The 23,311-nt window shown below is 34.2% G+C and overlaps 3 protein-coding genes across 4 annotated transcripts; all 3 read left to right on the top strand.

Annotated features, from left to right (window-relative positions):
• Window positions 1-840: 840 nt before the first annotated feature.
• On the top strand, window positions 841-3,042 carry LOC133698599 (large ribosomal subunit protein eL24-like). The gene is made up of 5 exons (XM_062121578.1): window positions 841-994; window positions 2,063-2,138; window positions 2,240-2,341; window positions 2,475-2,623; window positions 2,712-3,042. Exons 1-5 carry the CDS (start codon window positions 984-986, stop codon window positions 2,863-2,865), a joined length of 492 nt encoding a protein of 163 aa, XP_061977562.1. The 5' UTR covers window positions 841-983; the 3' UTR covers window positions 2,866-3,042.
• A 1,907-nt stretch (window positions 3,043-4,949) lies between these two features.
• LOC133698574 (uncharacterized) lies at window positions 4,950-18,238 on the top strand. 2 transcript variants are annotated; one of them, XM_062121550.1, is made up of 18 exons: window positions 4,950-5,257; window positions 6,014-6,112; window positions 6,593-6,780; window positions 6,876-6,980; window positions 7,368-7,468; window positions 8,425-8,503; window positions 9,446-9,457; window positions 9,626-9,691; window positions 10,431-10,499; window positions 10,600-10,656; window positions 10,886-10,963; window positions 12,332-12,429; window positions 12,519-12,564; window positions 12,739-12,866; window positions 13,435-13,540; window positions 15,065-15,127; window positions 16,484-16,549; window positions 17,761-18,238. In XM_062121550.1, exons 1-18 carry the CDS (start codon window positions 5,143-5,145, stop codon window positions 17,944-17,946), a joined length of 1,662 nt encoding a protein of 553 aa, XP_061977534.1. In that variant the 5' UTR covers window positions 4,950-5,142; the 3' UTR covers window positions 17,947-18,238. The 2 variants fall into 2 exon arrangements, with proteins under 2 accessions (XP_061977534.1, XP_061977535.1); XM_062121551.1 differs by lacking the exon at window positions 9,446-9,457.
• A 973-nt stretch (window positions 18,239-19,211) lies between these two features.
• On the top strand, window positions 19,212-20,136 carry LOC133699165 (uncharacterized). Its single transcript, XM_062122321.1, has one exon. The coding sequence runs from the start codon at window positions 19,441-19,443 to the stop codon at window positions 20,014-20,016; it is 576 nt and encodes a 191-aa protein (XP_061978305.1). The 5' UTR covers window positions 19,212-19,440; the 3' UTR covers window positions 20,017-20,136.
• The last annotated feature ends 3,175 nt before the right edge of the window (window positions 20,137-23,311 follow it).

Raw genomic sequence — 23,311 nt, forward strand, 5'->3', positions numbered from 1 at the left:
ACTGCAAGTGTATACCTTTATCCAAAACAAAAGGCCAACGCTTTTGGATAGTAGTAAGTAGCCTAACGCATCTTCTTGGAACAATTAAAGGCGCCCTTGTTCACTTGTAGCTCTCCTAGTTCTCATATATTCTTACGAGACAGGGAAGCTGTCTGTTCCTTTTAGGCTTTTTCCCACGTACGCAGGGCTAAAAGCTCAGGTCATTAAGCAACCGAATATGTTGCTAATCCATACTAAAATGTCATAAGATATATATATATATATTCTGTAACCATATGCAAAGTCATCCTACTCGATCATCTATGATCATGACCTAAATTGTTCCCCACGTCATACTGATCACGCAACTGCTGCGAGAGATTTTTCAATCCTATTTTTTGAATAAGATTGTGGATCCTGTTTTAATGGGAACTTGATGAGTCGATTTGTCTACACGTCTTGCTTTCATTGCTATACTCCACGTAAAACAAACAGTAGATTTGTCTCTTGATTTGATTTTTATCTGATTTATAATGTTAAGGTTGTTCATCAATCTAACAATTTGAGTTTTTATTCAATTCTTTTGTTCTCTGCACTTCGAATTATTAAAACCAATTTGAGTTTTTATAATTCGTTTTGCTATAAAATTCAAAATCAACGAAACTAGAATCAAATCATTATTTATAATTTTAATTAGACATGAGTAAAGTAAACAATACTAGTAGAAAAATAAAAAAAGGAGGACGGTGTGAGACAAAGAAGGTAAATTACAAAGGCCGATAAACATAGAAACCAGACCAATAGCTTGAACACAAAGCCCATGGTCAGAGACATACACAGTTTTCCACCTTAAAACTGTAGCCTGGCCCATTTTAAGTGGTAACACGCCCAAGCCTATAACTCTAAATCCTCCATTGACTGGTAACGAAAAATATATACTCTGTCCAAAATATTAAACCCTAATATTTCTTCTTTGCTGCCAAAAAAAACCAGACGCCGCCGCCATGGTTCTCAAGTACGTCTCTTTCTCTCTTGTATATTTTCATTTTAATGCATTTGTAAAATGGGTTTTACGTTTCTGTGTTTTTTCCAAATGGGTTCTTGTTTTTTTTTTAAAAAAAAAGTTCTTGAGTGTTCTATGAATTGCTGGATTGAATTTGAGTCATCTCGGTTTTGTTTACAGTATAGTACGATATGGATATGAGATGTATAAATTTAGGCAAAAAGTTGGGCTTGTTTCGTTTTATAAAACTAAAAAATGCGAGCTTTATTTTGGTAATGGGGTTTTGCATCTTTCAATACTTTGGTCATGGCTAGACTACCATTCTTGGGAATGGAAGAATGTATGATAGTTGTTTCAAGTGAGTTTTTTTTTTAATCTACATATATCTTAACAAGAAGAACGGAAATACTCGCACAACATTGGGAATTGAATTGTCATATGATTACAGTTAATATAAAACTGGATTTTAAGTTAAAACGTCCCAGGTTCAACTTATACAACTATGCTCATTTTGTTTCAGAATCTTGGTCTCAGGATTAAGTTATAATCTATGTTTTGAGGGTGATTGAGTAGAGAAGGAATAGAATTAAGTGAAAACATAGCAAGGACAGCAAGAGAATGAATTAGACTTGAATAACATTGTAGTTTTGATGAGAGTTTTAAGGTTTTGTGATGTATGTGACACTTGCAAGGGTCTTCTAGTTGCAGTTTTATACTTGGGTTTTTATTATTGGTTTGATTTTAAGAAAGTGCAACACTTTAATGAATAAGTGACTAGCTAGTCATTGAACTGGCATTCGAGAGTGATAGGTAGTTTTTAGGGTTATACAGAGGGGGTTTAGGATTTGATTCAGTTCTGAGATTTGTCATGATCACGCAAATGACCTCATTGAGGTTTTAGATTAGTGATCATGATAACCATCAAATTTTCCTGGCTTGGAATGGAGCGTTTTTATATGCAAATGATGTCGCAATCATGATTTCCATCAAACTTGACTGGTCTGGAATGGAGCATTTTTATTGATTTGACAATAGATACTGATCTCGTTATCCTGATGGTTTTCTTCTGGATGATGTCAGGACTGAACTCTGCCGCTTCAGTGGGGCAAAGATATATCCTGGCAGGGGTATCAGATTTATTCGCTCAGATTCCCAGGTAATGTGTAGTTTGGGGTTGAAGGCATTGCTTTTTTTTTTTTCCAATATCTTCTTCAATACAATCTATGAAACTAAATAATTTTTCTTCATTCAATTAAGGTATTCCTCTTTGCCAACTCTAAATGCAAGAGGTACTTCCACAACAAGCTGAAACCCTCAAAGCTAACGTGGACAGCTATGTACAGGAAGCAACATAAGAAGGTGACCATTTTTTTTTACAGTTTCTATTAACTTCTTAAAGGGGAATGTAGAGTGCTTCTGTTTGTAGGATGGGTTTCCCTTTAGAAAGAAACCCGTGATGTTAATTTTGTCATATCTTTCCTAATAACCACAGGACATTGCTGCTGAAACTATTAAGAAGAGACGCCGCACTACCAAAAAACCGTACTCAAGGTCCATTGTAGGTGCTACTTTGGAGGTCATACAGAAGAAGCGAGCTGAGAAACCTGAAGTTCGTGATGCTGCACGAGAGGCTGCACTCCGGTATGTTCCCTTTCTTGGGTTCCATTGCGCTTTGGTTAGCTAGTCATCTTTGGCGCTTATTGACAATGCATGGTGTTTTTGTGTGCAGTGAAATTAAGGAGAGGATTAAGAAAACAAAGGACGAGAAGAAAGCCAAGAAGGCCGAGGTAATGTCCAAGGCACAAAAGAGCAGCAAAGGTAGCTTGCCAAAGGGTGCTGCGCCAAAGGGCCCCAAGCTTGGAGGAGGTGGAGGGAAGCGGTGAAATCCTTCTTTCTTTTAGTGCTTTTAACTCTCTGTTTAAAGAATTTCATGCTGGAAATTTTACATGGATCAAGGTTGGTTGTTGCCATTTTGTTCATCGAGAATTTACCCTCTGTTTATGAGATTATTAATTTGTCATGGTTTTGATTGGATATATTAGTTGACTTATTATCATTTATCATTGTGACCCAGGAATGGATCGGTTGTGTGTTCTTTGGGTGTGCAATACCATTGCTAGATTATTGTACGTTCATAGTTTATTTTACCGAGTGTGTGTGGTAGTTTTTTCCATTACGGTTTTAAAAAGTAAAATTAAGAAAATCTATAAATTGGTGTATTTTCTTAACCAAGCTTTCAAAAAAGAGTTTTCAATGGAATCTATGCAAAACTACGAGTTATGGTGTGTTTTGATTAACTAAATACTTTTAAATATGTGGTTGAGGCAAAATGGTTGAGGCAAAATGCTAACCGTATCACAATGCCAAATGGAGTCGGTTCCTACCATTACCAGAAGAATTGCAAGCATAGGTATCAGAAAAATGAAGCACTGCGTCATGGTGAAATCTTAGAAGAACAGGCCTTAGTTCTTTCATTTTGCCAAGCATCACTATCACTGCTGCTAAGTGTGTGGGTCTCTAATTTCATGTTCTCTACTATGGAAAGCTAGTCCTAGCTTACCTGCATCGACCTGTCTGCCCTGATCGCTACCTCGAATGATATGGCGCAGAAATTTTAATTTGCTGCATAGTGATCATTGTAAAATGCTAAAAGATAGGATTTTGAAGAGGCTACCAAATTGTTATCGTATCCAGGCATCAAGCAACCTGCTTCAGCTTCTATGGTGGGCGTTTCTTCTTTTGATTTATACTAGGGTTGAAACATAAAACTAAGGTTTCTATTGAGACACCAAGGTGGTTTGCCATCAAATCAAAGCCACATTTTCCCTAGACGCACGACAATTTCCAAGGATAAGAAGAAGCCACGCATTGGATGGTTTTCTTCTTGGATCATTTTGTTTTATAAAGTGAGCCAAATAAAACCTCAAAATACTCTTTCACGAAACCTTCTCTCCTTTCCTATCATTTTCATAGTTATTAAGGGATAGATGTTAGTTGTGGATTTGTCAGAAACTAGGTATGGATGAGTTAATCATTATGCTAATTTCAAAATAAAACCTGATTTAAGCCAGATTCTGGATCGATAAGTTACAGAGTTTACCTGTTGAATGCAGTAAATATGATCCTTTTCATCAAAACAGAAACTTGTAGGATTTATCCTAGTGTGCACTTCAGCAAGAAGCAAAGAACTTGGATTTATTGGAAAACAAGACACTTCGATGAAACTATTTTTCTTTTCCTCTCATTCTTTGTTTTAACGCTCATTCTGTTGAAGCCAGCACCGTAAAAATTGGGGTTGATGAACATCCTAATCGTTGTGCTAGAGATAAATCTAAGACTAAGGGTCTGTTTCTCTACGCGTTGAGAATTGCAATTCAATCCAAAAGGCATAAAAAATCGTTTTGAAAAAGTGTCATTTCAAGGTTTTGTTTAAGAATATGGTAAAAAAGTATTTTTTATTTTAAAATATATTAAGGTAATATATATTTTTTATTTTTTAAAATTTATTATTAACATCAATATATTTAAAAGTATAAAAATATTAATTTGAAGCTAAAAAAAATCTTAAAATTTTAAAAATACAATTGGACTCCAATACTAAGACATAATTTTATAAAAGTAATTAAATTATACTTTTTTTCTTTTTTTATTTAAACTCAGTATCAAAAATATAATAAGATTTTATTCAAAAAATGGAAAGTCAAATAAATCATGTTTTTAAAAAGGAAATTCACGTGGAAAGTAAAAATTAATTATATACAAGATTTTGATGAAAAAAATATAAAATTACTTAGAATTTTATATGAATTATTGAGGTTGTTTTTATTTTTAATTTCATAGAATAAAATATTAAAAAAACATAACTTGTTATTAATTACAAGTAAAACTGAAAGAAAGACTTGTTATTAATTATAAAATTCTTACATTTACCATTTTGAAACTTGAAGTGAAAAGATATTGATAAAAAAAAAAAAAAAAACAGAAGTCTAGAGGAATCCTTCCACTCGGTGCACCGCAGAATTTTATGTTTTCCTTTCTTGTTTTGAAGCCAAACAAGCCCCTACTAAGGTCTCAAGTCTTAAACACAGGGTTTAACAAGCACAACAGTAGTTTCAGTATAAACCCCACAAAACCGCTTTCTATATAGTTGACAGAGAGGGATGCATATGAGACAACTGGCAGCTAAGTTTCTGAGGAGAACCCATTTTCCTCCTCAGAGATTCTCTTCTTCTAGTGAAATTACAGCAAGCAATGCCTGGCCCAATTCACTCTCCAGTATGTATTTTCTTGTGTTTTTAACATTTTTTTTCTTGTCCAGTCTCACTGTGATGCTTTTGATTTCTAAACTCACTTTCTAGCTGAGAATCTCATGGTTTTGAATAATGGGTCAATGCTGTATTTATCAACCTTTTCTTCTTTTGGTGAAGGTTTAATTCTTTGGTGCTTGGATGCAATAAAGATTGGTAATTTAGTGTTCATAGTTATTGAAAGAAATATATAATCATTGTACCGATGGGAATAATGGTGAATTATGAAATTTAAGCCTTAATTCCTGTTGTTGGCTTTGTGCCAATTTTTTGACTTGCTTATTGTCAATTGTCATGTCTAACGTTTATGAATTTCGCTATTAAGATTTTGTTTTTGATGTGGTTTATGACTTCACTACAGTTTTTAAGTGGTATTGCTTACATTTGCTAGACGTTAGTGTCGAATTCATTTGCTTTATCACCATTTGTTATGATAAAAGAGAGAAAAACTTACCAAGGAAGAGGGTGTTATACTAAATTGTTCTATTGTGCAGTTGTCGTATATAGAATAAGACAGACCTCTCCATTCTTTGTTTCGTTGGTTTAGAGCAAAATACACTCTGTTAAGCCTAGCTAGCATTGATATGAACTCTTGCTGATGGCATTTAAACTATTTCAACCTCTGAAGTATTTTGTTTGATAGCTTGTTATAAATAAATATATCAGCTAACCTTTGCAGTTAATAACTTTTGCAGTCCTTACCATCCTTGTAATGTTCTTTCAGGTAAAACAAAATGTTCCTACAAATATGGTTTTGGAGGGCCTAGTTGGAGGATGCACTCTAGGGATTGTTATCTATGGACTATTCTTGCTGGACAAGCTGGTAACTTCTGTCTTACTGGGCTTTTGGCTATTTGATTTTGCAGTTCAATGTAATAGCATTTCTAGTTGTTCATGATTTTTTGATGTGATTGACAATCATATGTTAAGTAGCTTTTGCGATTGCAGTTTAAAAAAAGCAGGTTTTAAAAAATGTGTTTGGTTAAAACTATTGTGAGATGGATTTTTACATGTAAAATAAATGAAAAATAGGTCTTTACAAATGAAAAACAAGTTATTTTGGCTTCTACAAAACCAAGGTTTGAAACACAATTACGTGTAGAGCCCAGTGCAAAAGGCAGAAGTTATTTGGCTAACCAAACAATTTTTTCTCCATGATTGGGCAAAAAGCAGAAGCTACCATAAAGACAAACAGTCTAATGTGGTGCAAATAAAATTTACAAGAAAATGGCTCTAAGTTAATTTTATTTGGTGATTGGATGAAGTCTATGACACATTGGCAATGGTGCTGACATGTTTGCAGCAATAATTCTTGGGATAAATGCCAACCCTGTCTTAGCAGACGAGCCTCGCGAAAGCAGTTCACAAAATGATTTAGATACAGATAGCATGTTTGGGTTTCGCAAAATTGAGGATGGTTCTGTAATATCCAATGAACATACAGCAAAATGGAGGCTTTTTTCTGATAAAGGGAGGGAAGTCTTCCTGCAGGCAAGCATGCTTTGCTATCTGCCATGGTTCTTTCATTTCTTTCATTTGATATCGTAACCCATAATTTAATCAAATCTGGTCTGTGATCTGAACAGGGGAAGTTGGATCAAGCTGAAAAGTTCTTCTTTTCTGCTCTACAAGAAGCAAAAGAGGGTTTCGGGGAGAAGGATCCTCATGTTGCCTCATCTTGCAACAACTTGGTAAGTTCACTGTTTAGATGCTTTCAACGATGTAGAACTGTTTTTAGCGTAGTTGTTCTTTTATTAAATCTAGTTTGAAAATTGCAGTGAATTAGATTGTAAATTAAACTTTTGGAAATGCCACTGTTTGTGCACTCCTTTACTGGAGTTCTGTTTTTTTATTCTTTTATAATTCTCGTCTAGGTCACGGTTTTTCTTTCTTTGTTTCTTATTATTAAGAAGAAGAAATATCTGTTTTTTTTCAATATGTCAATGATCAGGCTAATATAAGTTGATAGTGATCAGAATTGTTTCTGCTGTCAAGTTAGTCACTAATTGGAAAAGTTAAACAAATTATGGAATATGTTGCATGTAAGAAGCCATTGTTTCACCTTGCATTTGTTTCAGGCAGAGCTATTTAGAGTTCAGAAGCAATTTGATAAAGCAGAACCTTTGTATTGGGAGGCCATCAAAATTCTGGAGGAATCATTTGGGCCAGAAGACATCCGGTATAATGTTATTATTTGGGAAGACAAGCAATTCTCTATATCATTTTTAATTATCATAAATAATGAACTCCCTTGAATCTCTTGCAATGCTTGATTACCTTTATATTTAGCTTCTTAAGCAACAGTCTTTGTATTTGATCAACATTGCTAAGAACTGAAACTATAATAAAATTTAAGAAGGAATTGAAGACTATCAATGTAGTGAATACAGGATAAAACTAGACAGGTATTTATGCACACACTATGATTTTTTCATTTCAGTTATGGTAGCCAACCAAATTGGGATGCGATGATCATATATAGACATTTAGGCCCATACTATGAATATCCATATTGGTGCAGCACACCTTCCATTCATCCAGTTCTTGCCTCTCTCTTCAACTCTGACTGGAATTTGCAGAATGTTTTTTTGCAAGGATAAAATAAGGAGAGGGTGGATTGGGGCAAGAAGGAAGAATGAAGAGAGTGATGGAAAAGTGATCCCATTCTTCTAGCTGTCCCTTTTGGTTAGCAAGGAAAAGAACAAAAGGAGAGTGGGGAAGATTAAATGAGTGTTAAAATAAGAAAAAGCCTCCTCAGCTCATGTATGCACCGGCAATCCTTCCAATTTAGGACTAAGAAATGTGAGAATGGAAGAAAGTAATGGATTCATTTGTTCCATCTGTGGGCATACTCTGGCCCAACCAAATGGTGCGAGCACCTCTTCTATCACCTCCAATCTTTCTCCTTTCCACCCAAGCAAACATAGTGCTAATGGTTAGAGTTGCATATGAATCGACAGCTAATAGTTTTGTAGTTCATTAATTATATAAACAATAGATCAGTCAGTCCCTTGTTATGATTGATTCAAGGACCATAGATCAGTGGCTTTTGGCTTGGTAAATAACTAAGAAATGACCTTCTCTATTGTGGTGTCATTGTTGCTTACACAATCACTTAATCCTGTTATTGCACAGTGTGGGTGCTGCGCTTCACAACCTTGGGCAGTTTTATCTCATGCAGCGGAAACTGGATGAAGCTGACAAGTGCTACGAGGTAAAAGTATTTTTCATATCCTGTCTTAGTTTGTTTGCAGTTTCATGAATTCTGACGAAAAGGTTCATATGCACTTACTGGTTAATTTTCTGAATTTCTGCCAGTATTTTTTTTCTTTCATTCCACCCAGTTCAAGAAATCTGTGTTGGACATATTTTTCCTTCAGCATGGAATACATTCAATCCTTAAGACGCCTTAGTCATAGTGGAATGAAGAGTGAAGTGCTCATTGAGTGTAGATGGTTCCCTTTTTTAGGTGATGAAATTTGGTGACTGGTTATATTAGTCAAAGATCATGCTAATTAAAAACACAAGATAAGAGAAACTTGGGTTGATTGTTTTGGCCATCTAAGAAAGGTACCAATTATTGTAGTGAAAAATTATCCAGTTTCTCGGGATGGAGAGGAAGGGGAACTATTGTTTTTGTGACTGTGAAAAGAAAATAGTGGCCTGGATCGAGTGCATTCTGAAAAACTCTGTAACCATGTAATTGATTGAGAGCTTTGTTATTTACATCATTGAACTTATCATTTCTTCAGTGGAGGTACTTGATTGTTGAAATATATGTTCCGTGGTTTGGTATTTACTACGTGAATATCCTCTCTTAGAGAGGGAAATAGTTAGTTCAATGAGCATCTACTGTAGCAACAGATATTAGACTTATAATCGATTGCACTATAACTTTATTCTTTTAATAATAACATAGAAACTTTATTGTCAAATAGCATTTGAATGGAATAGCATTCTGGAGGACTATGTACATGTTGTGTGCACTAAATATTTCTGTTCCTCCTTTTCTCTCCTTCTACTTGTCTTTCTATTGTAACTATTTTTATTAATCTAGCCTAGATTATTATTTTCAGTCAACAACTAATGTTTTTCTGCTACACATGCTGATAATTTCTGCTGATCTGTGCTCTTCCCTTTGATTTTCCTTCGGCAGCGTGCTGTGAAGGTACGAACAAGTACTTAAATGCATATATAGCATGCATGCATGATTCTCTTTTATCCATTTTCAAATTTCAATTAGCTTTGAAGCTCTTATTCGTTCTTCTTCTTCTTTCTTCCATTATCAGTTCAAACTTTGAACTTGTAACGCTCAATGTAACCTTATCTTGTTCAGATAAAAAGGCGTGTTTTAGGACTCAACCATACAGACTATGCAGATACACTGTATCATCTCGGAATGGTAATAGCTATGTTGTATGGTTGCATGTGCTAAATCTATTTGTCAGCTCATTTTAATATCATTATGCTCGTTGTCCTTTTCACTGTTGATGGTTTCGTGTATTTAGAGAATGTATATGTTTTCATTGGACAATATCTTATAAAAATATTTGACAGTATAAATAAATGGAGTAACAAACTATTAATGACGTTCCTGGATGATTGGTTATGTAAAATAGTAACTGGAAGACAGTACTTATATACCAGTTTATGACCTGGTTAACAATAATTAACTTCTTGTTGCATATTTTTATTGATATTCTAACCTTCCATTCATTATACTTAATTAAAGGTTAATTTCTTTCAATTTTAATTTTGTTTCAGATTACATTAGTTCATAAGTTATATCCTTGAAACCAATTTCCACAGAAAAAAAAGAAGGATCATAATTCAAATACCTGCATCCTGGTATGCTATGCATGACACGCCTGCTTCAGTGCAGCACAACTAGGACTTAAAAGTCCTTAACAACACACAATACAACTGAGGATATAAAAGACTCACAAACTTGCTTATCATAGATTGTTTTGAACACTCTAAGGTGAAGAAAGAGGAATTTTAAATTTCAAGCAGCGTCCCCTTGTCTTTTAGAATAAAAATTGCCTCCTTTTGTGTCTATGGTTCTTTAAACTGTGCTGTTCTTTTTTTTTTCCTCTGTGTACTTAGTTGGCTTATAGATCCATATATCATTAATGTCACAGGTGCTTTATCTCCTTGGAAAAGAGAAGGATGCTGAAGCCCTCATTCAGGAATCTATTAAGATATTAGAGGTGCATGACTATGCTGCTCAATTAGTCCTGGTACTGAATTTCCAATAATTATTTTATTTAATTTATTTCTTTCGCTCCCATGTCTTCTTTGATTATACAGGAAAATGGCATGGGGGACTCAATTACTTGCATAAGGAGATTGCAATTTCTCTCTCAGGTTGTGTGGTTCCTTTTGATATACATATAGTAGATTTTTCTATCATGTTAGCCTTTTTGATTAAAAGATTAATTCATTTTGCTGTACCTTGTCTTTCAAGTTCAACTTATGCAGTATGTTTTACCACATGCAAATAGGTTTATTGTTTCTACCACACGATCCATTTGTGTGACTACTGCATTTTTCAACCTTCTTGTATAGTTTACTTATATTCTCTTTTCTTTTCCAGATGTATCTAAAATCCAATCGTCTTGTTGAAGCCGAGGACGTACAAAGGAAGGTGCTGCAGATTATGGAACTATCAAAGGTGCAATATAGTTTTTCAAATTTTTTTATGTTGAATTGTTCATTGTTGGCTTTCTTTCTTCTAAATAATTCTCTCAGGATGCTGCTCTTCTCTGCTCCATTTTTTTTCCACGTCTTGTTCTTACTGATTTAGTTCCCTTAATTTCCGATAACGTGTTGAGTTGCAACATGCTTTGTTGAAGCTAGCAAATGCAGCTGAAATATATCATTCCGGTCTTCATCTACTGTGATATCTGTCCATTTGTTCTTCATTGCATTGGTTTATAGCTTATCTTTAAGCTTCCATTTTAACTAGTGGAATAGAAATTTCTTTGCCCATTCCCCCTGGCACCTGGTATCTTGTTTTTCCTTGGTATAAACTTGTTGCTTTGGCCCTTTATGGAGGTCATGGATGCTTTCCTAGGCCATGCATTTGTTTTAGCTCATGTACCTGTTGTACTGGGGTTTCATCTCCTTACATGTCTTTTTGTATTTTTATCCCAAAATAGAGAATAAGAAGGGTGAAAGGGATTACATGACTGGAGAACATGACATCCTTCCATGGTACTAAAGGAAAGAAAGCCAAATGAAACTAGAGTAACAGTGCAATAAAAATTATTCTCTTGCTGTCTTTGGATTTATCAAAGGCAACACCTGTATCAAAGCACCATCAAGAAGCTAAGAAAATTATTCTCTTGGATCAAAAGGTGAGATAATTTCTTAACCTTGAACATTTTAGAAGTGTCAAACCAATGGACCTGCAAACATTGCATGTTTTTGCTTTGGATTTACCAAATCCTTTATGCTGTGTCAAAAGCAAATCTTCCAGAAAGGACACACACAATTTTCCAAAGTCGAGAAAAACATGGGCCAGCCAGAGCTCCTGGCGACTGAACAATTCAGGAATAGATGACCCAGGTCTTTTATGCTGTTAGCACACATCCACAAGCATCTGGAGACTGCCATTTTAGGCCTTCTTATCTGCAATAAGTAGCAGTGTTATCTTGTTGAGGACTGCAGACTAAATAAAAATGCTATGACCGTAGGGTACTTGGCCTTCCATGAAAAGTTGGCTAAAGGAAACTATGAAGAGAAATTTTGGACTAAGTTCAGAAAGATTAGTATGGTAGGAGCTTGTCCATGCATTACATTTGAAAGAAAGTCATATACTTGTGTGCACATCCCATTAGCACCTTTTCTTGTAAGGGTTTTGTTATAGAAGATTAAAATTTTGCAATGACATCCCATCCTTGAGAGCTTCAAGATTTTGCAAGGAAAAACCCTGTTGGTCACGAATCTAACTAACTATTAAAATGAGGTGCATCTTCCTTCCTTTAAATTCTGTGATGCCATCATTAGCTCCTGATGTGATAGCTACCTTCTAATTCAGGGATGGAATTCCATGGACACAGTAATAGTAGCTGAAAGGCTGGCCCTAACCCTACAGTCAATTGAGAAGATAAAAGAAGCAAAAGAACTACTTGAAAGGTGAGAAAAATGATTAGGATAACTGTAGAACAAAAGATGTGATTGTTGGCAACACAAATTAAATTATATCTTGTAACTTTTGATTGCAGGTGTCTTGAGGCTCGGAAGTCCTTGCTTCCCGAAGATCACATTCAGGTTTATCATTCTGACACATTCAACTCATAAATTATAAGGGAAAAAAAGGAGGTGACATCATTTGGATGAGTAATCTTAACCAAAGGATGTGCTTTTATTTTTCATTACTTTATGATAATGAAACTTAGCTTGCATGTGTTTCATACAAGACTTGCTTCTGTTCTTTGTGGACAGATTGCTGCAAATCTGCTTCATATTGCAAGGGTTGCAATGTTGAATTCAAATCGACTGAGAAAGATAAATATCTCTGAAGCAATTGCTGAGCTTGACAAGGCAAAAGATCTTTTGCACAGTTCTACAAGGTTTGCCTTATTCTATAGAAAAGTACTCGCACAAACAGTACTCATATGATTTGAGAATGCCCTGTCAATGTTGTTTTGCCTTTGTTGAAATTAGATAGAAATGTACCTTCTTACATAGCAATCTACTGGAATAGGTATACATTGGGAAACTCCTAGATAGATCCTTAGGGGGTGTGTTTGAGTAGACGATAAAAGACTTAACCAAATCATTCAATGTTTCTTTTTGATAAACAATGTGGTTTGACAATCTAGGGAGATGTACACATTTAGTTGACTTATTCTGTACATGCATGTTTATACTACTTCTGAGTGTTATTTGTTATATCTATAATCTAAAAAAGGAAACATATGTATTCCCTTGTTCAGCTTGTGTTCCAGTAATTTTTCCAGTTCATTTACTTGGCATGTAATCCTGCAAACTTCAATTATTACGTGTGTCCTTCAAACTTTATCAGATTTGAGATTGGAATAACTTAATTTGGCTTTGCTAATGTAACTTCTATTAGTATCATCTCCAAGCATTGTAGGTTCTTACAGATTAGTCATATGCAATTATCTTCCATGATAGGATAGCACGCCAAGTCTTAAATAAATTGAGAATACAAAAAGGGAAAAAGCAGAAGAATGGAGCATCTGAAATGAAAAGAGAGGGGCATGCGGCATTGGTCATACTGGTCAGTTCCTCTCATTCTGAATGCTTGCATGCTCAGTCAAGGAAAATGTTGTCATACAAGAGCTAATGTCCTTGTTCTTTGATATTTGATCAAACATCCTTGTTTAAAGTTATTATGATTTGTTACTTCTGTTAATAATGTAGCAGAAGGTTTACATATAATTAAAGTTTGTTTTTATTTTGTACTTTCTCTATTGCACTCACAGACCAAAAATTGTGCAAAACTGGGTATCATACTTCTTCATGAATTATGGAAAGTGAAAACTTTGAACTCAGAGTGATTATATTGGAGTTTCTATTAATTTGTCCCTGAGGAACTGCTTTCTCTAGATAATGAAGAACTAAAATCATATATTCATAACCTACAAGAATCATCTCGTGGCATTACTATTAATGTCTATTTTTATTTTTACTTTATTTTATTTTTAAGATCTCACCAAGACACATGAAAATACTATTAATGTCTATTTTATTTTTATTTTTAATTTATTTTATTTATAAGATCTCACCAAGACACATGAAAATCTGGTTCTGTGTTGACCACCAGGGTAGTGGGGTACTCTCTGGTCATTCCATCACAGCATATGTGGGGCCATTGTAATTTCTGTCCTAGTTTACTTCCCTTGATTATCATCTCTGTAGAAACGTAAGTATGAGGTGCATCAAAGGGAACTGTTTGTAAGCCAATTGTGGATTCTGGCATAGTTTAATTTAATGTTTGAGTTTAGAGGAGACATTCTGGAAATTTTTAAAATTTATCTCAAGTGAAGTTATGTGTAAAAGAAGAGTCATCTCATGAACTTGAGAAATGCTGGCCTTTATTGAATTGCGTACTGTTTAAGTTATTGACCCTATGTTTTTTTGAACTTCGTTGTTTTTGCTTTCATGTTTCCTATTTTATTCTGTTTTTTCTATCACTAGCATTTAGCCTTTCTTTGTTTTTATTATCACCCAATTTCATTTCGAGTTTTGCTCTTACTTTTCAAACTCTTGTTTTTTATTCATTCCAGTTCACTTGTCAAGGTCAAGAGGTAGCGTTTATTTCCTCTCTTCCATCGACTACAAGTTTCTGTCGATGACAGGCACTTTATTTCTAAAAAATAAAATAAAAAATGAAAGAGAATTTGGAGAAGACATTGCAAAATTATGCAGCGAACCTGTATCCACGATTAAAGAAGAAAGGCTAATTAAGTAATCAGTAATCATTCAAATTTGAAAGATAGCGCTGAAGCAACTGAGTTTTTGTGATCAATCCTCTTTTTTCGCAATCAAACACTGGATCGTGACCTCCAGTTTCTCTTCTTCCTCTGAAAGGCTTGAGAACATTTTGTTGCATTTATTGAAAGGACAAATTATGATCTGTTACCTCGAACATCTAAAATGTAAGACAAAATAGCTCGGGGTGAATCATTTTGAATTCTTAATTCATGTTAACTTTATGAGTTATCTTGTGACATATTGCACATGGTGGCTAGAATCTAGTTGTTCAAAATGGAAACAACAGGAAATTTCATTGTGCTTGCAGTTGCAATCACTGGATACTCTTGGACTTGTGGAGACTACAAAACAAGAGTTACTGGAGTCACAGGTCAGTCCTAAAAATTCCCATTGGTTAATGATGAAATTTTGAAGTTCTCCTTTATTTTTACTGCAGAATACAAACTTACACAGAATTGTTGGATATTGATGTGATGTTAAACAGGGTTGTTCTGTTACTTTCTATAACATATAAAAGCGTAGCAGTTCCATTTCAAAAGTTATTTTTAAGTTGCACCTGAAAAGACACAACATACAAAGAGATGCTTAATTCTTAGTGTTAATTTTTGGTAGGGTTCTTGTAAAGTAGATGCAAGCACGCCAAAACTGCCATCAATGATGCATGCTGTCCTGTGCCAATTCTCTGTTTTTCTGTTTCTCTTCCCCCTTGAGTACCCTGTTGCACAGAAAGTGCCTATTAACAAGGCACATTTCCCCTCCTTTTTTTTCTACTTCTTTCATATAGTATGGTACATTTACTATCAAAGGTAATATGCATAGATGTTCTATGACTAATGTTTTGACAAATGCACGAATAAAATGCTTGTGAAGTTAAATTACCGGGATCTATGCTACGAAGTGTCAAATAATTCTAAAAAAGATATAGAAATAATGTGTATTTGGATTCATGTTGATGTTATGGTGCGTCCCATATGCCTTTTTGTCTCCATATTTTTTAATTTAAAAGATCCCAGCTTTCTTCCCTCAATTCCACCTCCAGTGGAAATTGATTTTAGTGTAGATCTCGACTAGAATTTCCTGCAGCATTACCCAAACTCTTGAACAACAAACAAAATATGTTCACACTTAAGTCCTAAACTAGAAGTTCTTTGTCCTCCAAATTTTGCTTTTTGGTTGACTTTATGCTATTCATTTTTTCTTACGTGTCATATTTCCTTACTTGAGAACAAAGAACCAGATTGGTTAAAAGAGCGGTTATGATTATTTTGTAAGAAAGAATATTCCAATGCTCTTTATAATCCACCTTTAATCCTTGTAGAGTTTGGGAATCTTTGGTCATCCCTATAATGAAACCTGTAAACATCTCACAATAAGGTGTTCTCCTCCAGTGAATCTCCAAACATATAGGAAGAGCTATGGTGTTTAACTTTTCACGAACCTGATTCTTTTGATGATTTAAAAAAATTTCTTTCAATATAATTTTCCACGAGCTAATTTTATACTGAAGCATTTTTTTTTGCATCTTAATATCTTAAATTGGGAAACATGATGTCCTTGAATGAACAGTGGAAGATGAAAATACTTGAAGCAATACTAGAATTCTAATTCTTCGAGCTCATAATTAAATCCTAAAGTGTGCTGCTTCAAATTTATTTTCCTCAAATTTCCTTGTCTAATTAATTTATTTCACTTTGCTAAACTACTTTTTGCTTAATTTGTAAAACAGGGAGAGCATTTACCCAATGTTGAAGCCGAAAATGTCCTTTTGCAATGCATTTCTTCTTACAAAGAGGTATGTTTTGCAATTCATGGGAGATTCAACTTTTGTGAAGTTGTGGATGTCTAGCATTTGGTTTTTTTAAAACCTTTGAGATCTGTTTGGTTTCTGTCCTTTTCTTTTTTGTCTGTGCGGCCAGTTTCATGTGTGCAAGTTAATCCAGATGTTGTTGCCAAAGATATGACTTTAATTCAATTGTGTCCAGCGTGGTAAGCCGGAAGTTTTCTGGTATAGGTATCATTGTTCTTGTATACCAAAACTAATGATTGCTGAAGAAGAGATAATGGCCTAAAACCTGTTAGGATAAGAAATGAATCCGTTACACTACTTTCCAAGTAGGAAGCTAGCCAAATATCAACAGGTATAGCATTTACCTGGTAAAGAACTAAGGAATGTCATGTGAAATTTAATGGTTATTTATTTTGTTACCTTTTTTGCAAAATCTGATTTTCAATTCCAAATCTCAATTTGGGATATGTTATCATCTTGATAGATCCTACCAATATGGCATATGGAAAGAAAATGAAATGAGACACGTTCTTAAAATAAGCAATGACTTGGTGAATTTTCGGGTTGAAAGTGAAACTGATCTCCTTTGTGGGGAGTTTCCCCAAAATTCATATATTAGGGATCTGCAACTTATGGAATACCTAAGAATTGCCTGCAGAAAGTAACAAAAAAAAAAAAAAAAACTCTTATTTGTTCGGTGTTGTGAGGCTCACTGTCTTGGGCCTCCAGGCTTTCGTCTAACTTCTTGCATTGTGTTTCTGATGTTTTATTTTTTTTAATGGTGGTAAGTTAAATGCTCAAATTAGCTTTTGAAAGCTTGTTCAATTTCACACATGGAACTTGAATGTCCAATTACCAATTAGGCTCGAGTTTTGCACGTCCCTTTTTAACTTCTAAGCATTGGCCTTTTTCTTTTCTAAACATGCCGTTGTTTCCCAGTGTCTTCTTGTTGTTAGTTCACCTGTCTTCGTTTTTGCTTCTTTTGTTTGAATCTTCAACATTCCTTCCTAGCTGGATTAATTGATTCAAAATTGTGAATAGGAACCTTTTCTGAGGCTTCCATGAAACATCCAATTATTGCAGGAAGTTAGATACAACGATATTATATCCTAACTCTACATTTGCGTGAATATGTTTCTCTTATCTAGATAAGGATTCTTAGATTGCTTATGAGGAAATGATACTAACTTAGGCCAGACGTTTTAATTTTTATGCAGTTTGAAGCTGAGAAGTTAATTTCTGATTCCCCTAAAGTAAGGACCGAGTATCTTTCATGTATGAAGCATCTTTTGAGCTTGATGATCGATACTGGTAACAAAGATAAAGTCACCTTAAAGGATTTGGATGATGAAATCAAGCGTGTTGAAGCTGAGATTTATGATCGCTCAAAACATAAACCCTAAAATAGTTTCAGGTTTGTGCCAGTTGTTCAAGCCAGAATGAAACCATGCTTCCTAAACCTTTGGTACCTCACATACAATGCTGGAAATATTATGTGCTCGTTGACTCTTTTTGGTGTTTTTTTTTTTGGGTGTATCACTCTTTGTTATCCTTGTTTGTTAATTAGCTTGAGAAGCTGGTAGTTATAATAAAATGTCAACACGAAATTGTATGGAGGCACAAATGTATCAAGAACAAAAAATCACAATTTTTCTTAGTTTTGTAGCAAATAAAATGTTATGCTCATGTCTACAACTCGATGGATACTGATGGGTATGTAATTTTTGAATATTTATTTTATTTAATAAATAATAAATAGGTTATAAATATTGTCAAATCGTTTTGAAATTTAACCTAAAAATAACCTGAAATATATGTAGAATATTTTGAGTATGAATATTTATATGATAAACAATGAGTAGTGGATGAATATAAAAAATTATCAATTGGATGGACATCCTTTATATCTACCCCATTTCTTCTCTTTCCTTTTCCGCTGGGCTGTACCATTTGTCACTGCCTTTAAGGGCTGTATTTCTTGCAGCAATAATGGAAAAAGTGCAAGAGGGCAGTGAAGAAAAAACAGAGATTGTTGAACCACAGCTTGGCTGGGGCTATAAATATAGGCAGAGATCTTTTCATGTGAAGTCGGTGCTCTGAATAGACCAAATCTCATTAAACTAATCATCAGTTAACCTCCCATGCATTTGACCTTATCCTACAGATGCAGAACAATTTAAGTTGGTGGGATAGCTAGAATTCTTAGAATGTTTGCTTAATTACACCGGTCCTGGAAAGGGCGGGAGAGACTGCTCAGTGTAGTCCAAGACAGTTCATCGGAAAACAAAAGTAAAAACAATAAGCTCTTTCTATATTCACGACTTGGAGTTTTTCTATTTTCTGTCAAAGAAAGAGACTTGAACTCGGAGAGCTGGTAGATGAGAGGGGATGACTCGTTGAGGATCATGAGATTGATATGACATGGGAACAAGGCTCCTAGCTTTTAAGTGGAGTTTCATGGCAATACATGGGCCGATGGATTGTTTGTTTGTGCGGCATGCCACGTTTTAAACTACAGCTCCAATAAAAAGCAGCAAAAAACTGATACTTGAACCGCAATTTAAAACAGTGTAGTAAGATAGGTTCTTGCTAGGAAAAAGTTTTTGTATGATCACGACAAGGTTTTAAGTGTAATAAAGACGAGGTATGTAGACAAGCGAGAATGGTATACGCCCATAACAACGAACTAGTCCTCTTAGGACCCCAATTAATTTCCACCTAACAACACAACCAATGGACCAGAATAGAGCCAAGCAAGCAAAATCCTTCAAGAGATTAGATACCTTTCTTGAAGAATTTAAAGATGCAAAACCACAGTAGAGAAGGAAATACCAAGTTTTTATCTATAGCGTGGAGCTTGATATTTCCACATATTCTTCCAATATCAGATATCCCACATGCCTTCTACCACTCCCTTCAACATTTTCATGGAGAAAAAGAAACCTAAAGGTGGTGGCAGTACTGATGATTTAGCCCTAGTAAAAGCAGCTGCATGGGCATGGTACCACCATGGTTCAGGGTCTGAAGGAAGGACGATTTGTGAATTTGATGTTACAAGAACTCGTCAAGCTCCAAGACCATCAAGATACAAGCTAGAAGCTACGAGAATAATGAAGGCAGATACCATGGGATCAGGATCAGAAACGCCGAGTCCAATCCGCACAGACAATTCTCTTCTTGATAAATATGAGGTAGAGAGCATTTCAAAGCAACTTGACTATCTTATAGAGTCAAGCAGCAACAGATTTTATGGCTTCAAGATAGATCATCTTGATCATGACCAAAGAAGTATCTCGTCATTCGATAGTGATCAAACTGGCGGAATGAAGCAGAAGAAGGACAAGAAGAAGAAGACTTTTTTACAAGGGTTTTGGCTAAGACATCCGGTTGTTTGTGGCACAAAGGGAGATGTGGACACAAGAGCCTTAGTGCGTTGTGGCAGCGGCAGCGGCCGGAAAGTCATATTCCGGTAGTTGGGATACTGGTTACTTGTCGAGCCACGGGATGCCCATGCTTGGTGAATTAACAGTAACTTATCAAGTTGTCGTTCCCTACACAAATTTATTGCAAGAAATGGCTTCCAGCTTTAGATAGATACTGTTCACGTGTGTGTGTGTGTGTGTGTGTGATTTTACTTGTGATATAAGATCTTGTGAAGATATTGCCTTAAAGGAAAGACAAAACAGTAGTTAGAGACATTGATTTTAAGATTGCTACTAGGTAGTTGATGATGAAATACAAGTAACCGGAAGAGGTGGATAATGTAAGAAAAATCACTTATCTTCGAATTATTTTGGTGAATTTCTAGTATACATTTTTGGATCCACCAAGGGCATGTCCATTCCTTGTCCCAACACAACAAACATCAATCAAAATCAGCAATTCTCATTGGTACTATCTTTTCATATGATGCTACATGATAAAACAAAGCTACAAACAATGAAAAATCGTGCATTGAAATGGCTGCTTGATTTGATGCTGTTTGTCTAGAGAAAAGTGTGGTTCAAGTTTAGAAATTGATTGGGGTTAACCGTACTATTTTTAAATTATTTGAATGTATTAATATTAAAAAAATATATATTATTTTAAATATTTTTATACAACAACATTTTAAAAAAATAATTTCTACCAATCATTAGAGGGGGAGGGAGGAAGATTAGAGGATAAACCAAGAAAAAATATTATCATGTTCCTGAAACAAGAAAAAACCACCATATAGGCAGACAGGGTGACACAATTCAGCAACAAAAAATATGGATCCACTTCAAACAAGAAGAAACCACCATAGAACTGAAGAAATTCCTTCTCTCCATTCTCACTGAAGATAGGCTGACAACAACATTAATTTTGAGTTCCTTCTCACAATTAATGGCATCCGGTCCATACCCACCATGTTCAGTTCGTTCACATGCACCCTTTTTTTTTTATTATTATCATCATGTTTACAATCACAGAAGATAGAGTATTCTCATATCAGTTTTCGGATCAACTGAAAGTATATCCATCACTCTAATTATGCTAAGCAAGCATATATATTCGATTATATCTAACATTTAGTAGCTTTGTGTAGTTCTTATAAAACTAGTTAATATTTCCACCCATTTGATAGTAATTGTAAAATAATGATTTTTCTTATAATTTCTTATATTTATAATTTTTTAAATTTATATTTGAGATAATTTAAAAGGGGTTTTTCTTATATTATCATGATTAATATATAACATTTCAATTTTTCACCTCCCATATACTTTATTTAGTGAAAATTAGTCATTAAAGAAATCACCTGGATCTCCATGAAGGCCTACCTTCTATAGGTACTACAGAGGTGGGAATAGAGAATTGAAGATTTCTTTCCATATAAATAAAAGAGGGTATAAATATTAATAGCCTTATACAAAGATAGACTCAAAGGCCAAGGGTGTAACTTTAGCCTTTATGCACCTCTATTTTTTTTTTATTTTTTTTTATTATCGTGGGTGTCCGGGCTAGCTTACGCGCACCTCGACTAATCCCACGGGCCCTGAAGTTAACGACCATGTAAGCCTTCAGTGGCCATCATATTAGCAACCACAGGGTTCGAACCTGAGACCTAAGAGGGAGCAAACCCCTTAGTCCCAAGCTCTTACCACTGGGCCACCACCTAGATGGTTCTTTATGCACCTCTATTAATATATCTAATGGTTGCAACAGACCATTTATAATAATCACATTAGTAATTAAGCTTTTTTAAAAACGGATTAACTCCCTTGGAAATCTTAGATGAACATTATTAGGAATTACATATGAAAAATATTTCAATGATAATGTTTGAGGACAGTAGTGAAAACAAATATCTGTTGGACATTATCAATGTCATCAGCGATAGAATATATTACGTCGATAATTATCAATGGAATTGTCAATAGAATAAAAATAATTAAAAAAATCAAAAAAATATTATGTCGGTAATTCCTCGGTAACATGACACATCATTATTTGTTGAAGAAATTACTGAGGGAATTAGTTAATTGCCAGTTTTCATCGATAATTTTATCAGTAAATATATAAGTGTCATAACTAACAAATCCCCCTTTCTTTTTCTTCTTCTTCCTATTTTTCTTTCACTACAAAAAACAATTGCCCCCTCCCTATTTTGCTATAAATCTAGATCTTATCCTTATAAATTCAGTCACCTCAACACTCAGTAGTGTCAAAACATCACTGTCTGTTAGTTGTTTTTTTTTTTCTAAACATTCCCTACACCAAGTAAACAAACATATCCATTTATATTTTAGGTTAATTTATTGATATTATTTTCTAGTATTTATAGTTTGCTCGTATATTTAAGTGTTTTACAACCTTTTCATAGAAACTTTTGTTGTATTAAATTATGATTTGTATGTTAGTGTCTGTTTGAGATTTGGAAAAAAAAAATCAAATTTGTTTGTAATTTGATGACATTGAGTTTGATTTTATAACTTAGGTGTGTTATACTAAAAAAAAATGATGGTTTATTTAATAGGTATCAATCATATTTTGTTAATTTTATTGTTAAGTTGGAAATCTTGAGAGAATGAATGTTTATAGAATTGATAACAATTAAATGATATTAATTTAGATTGAATAAGTTTGATTTGAACAAATGATATATAATTAGTTGGGTATCGATTACTTGTTGTTAATTTGATTTATTTAGTTCAAATTTTGACAAAACATTGAATTTTTGTACAAATAATAATTGGTTATTGGATTGTGAATTCATTTTTAATTATCTAAGTTGAATTTTGAATTAATAGTTATATTATTAATAAATATAGTCATCAATATTCTATATAGGTTTCATAAGTAAATGATGATTATTTTTTGATGTATCGAGATTCATCTCAAGAGTTGTTTAGGGAAAATTATTATAAAAAGATTGAGGGTTTTATTTATTTTGTACTTTCATATAAGAAGAATATTAGTGGAGACGAAATTAAATGTCCATGTGTGAAGTGTAAAAATAAAAAGTTTCACCAAACAGAAGTTATGATGATATATGAATCTTCTAAAAAAAGGGTTTGTAGAGAAATACTTAAAATGGTTTGCACACGAAGAACCTTGTGTTCCTTACAAAACTATGTTAGAAAGGATGATTGACTCAACATCTAGTTCAAGCAACATACATGGAGTTATATATATTAATAGTAATTATTATAGGAGTATGGTGATGGATGCAATGAGAATGAATAATGGTTATTCAGGTGAAGGTTCATGTGTATATAAATAACCAAATATAGATGCAACTTG

The sequence above is a fragment of the Populus nigra genome, chromosome 7 (assembly GCF_951802175.1).
Source record: "Populus nigra chromosome 7, ddPopNigr1.1, whole genome shotgun sequence".
In the NCBI taxonomy this organism is placed as follows: Eukaryota; Viridiplantae; Streptophyta; class Magnoliopsida; order Malpighiales; family Salicaceae; genus Populus; species Populus nigra.

Excerpts from the sequence above, each read along its gene's own strand:
- LOC133698574 (XM_062121550.1), top strand. The coding sequence starts at position 5,143 with ATGCATATGAGACAACTGGCAGCTAAGTTTCTGAGGAGAACCCATTTT. Across the intron at positions 6,113-6,592 it reads TATTCTTGCTGGACAAGCTG|CAATAATTCTTGGGATAAAT; the intron begins GTAACTTCTGTC and ends ACATGTTTGCAG. Across the intron at positions 16,550-17,760 it reads GCATTTCTTCTTACAAAGAG|TTTGAAGCTGAGAAGTTAAT; the intron begins GTATGTTTTGCA and ends ATTTTTATGCAG.
- LOC133698599 (XM_062121578.1), top strand. Across the intron at positions 2,139-2,239 it reads TTATTCGCTCAGATTCCCAG|GTATTCCTCTTTGCCAACTC; the intron begins GTAATGTGTAGT and ends CATTCAATTAAG. Across the intron at positions 2,342-2,474 it reads ACAGGAAGCAACATAAGAAG|GACATTGCTGCTGAAACTAT; the intron begins GTGACCATTTTT and ends TAATAACCACAG.
- LOC133699165 (XM_062122321.1), top strand. The coding sequence starts at position 19,441 with ATGCCTTCTACCACTCCCTTCAACATTTTCATGGAGAAAAAGAAACCT.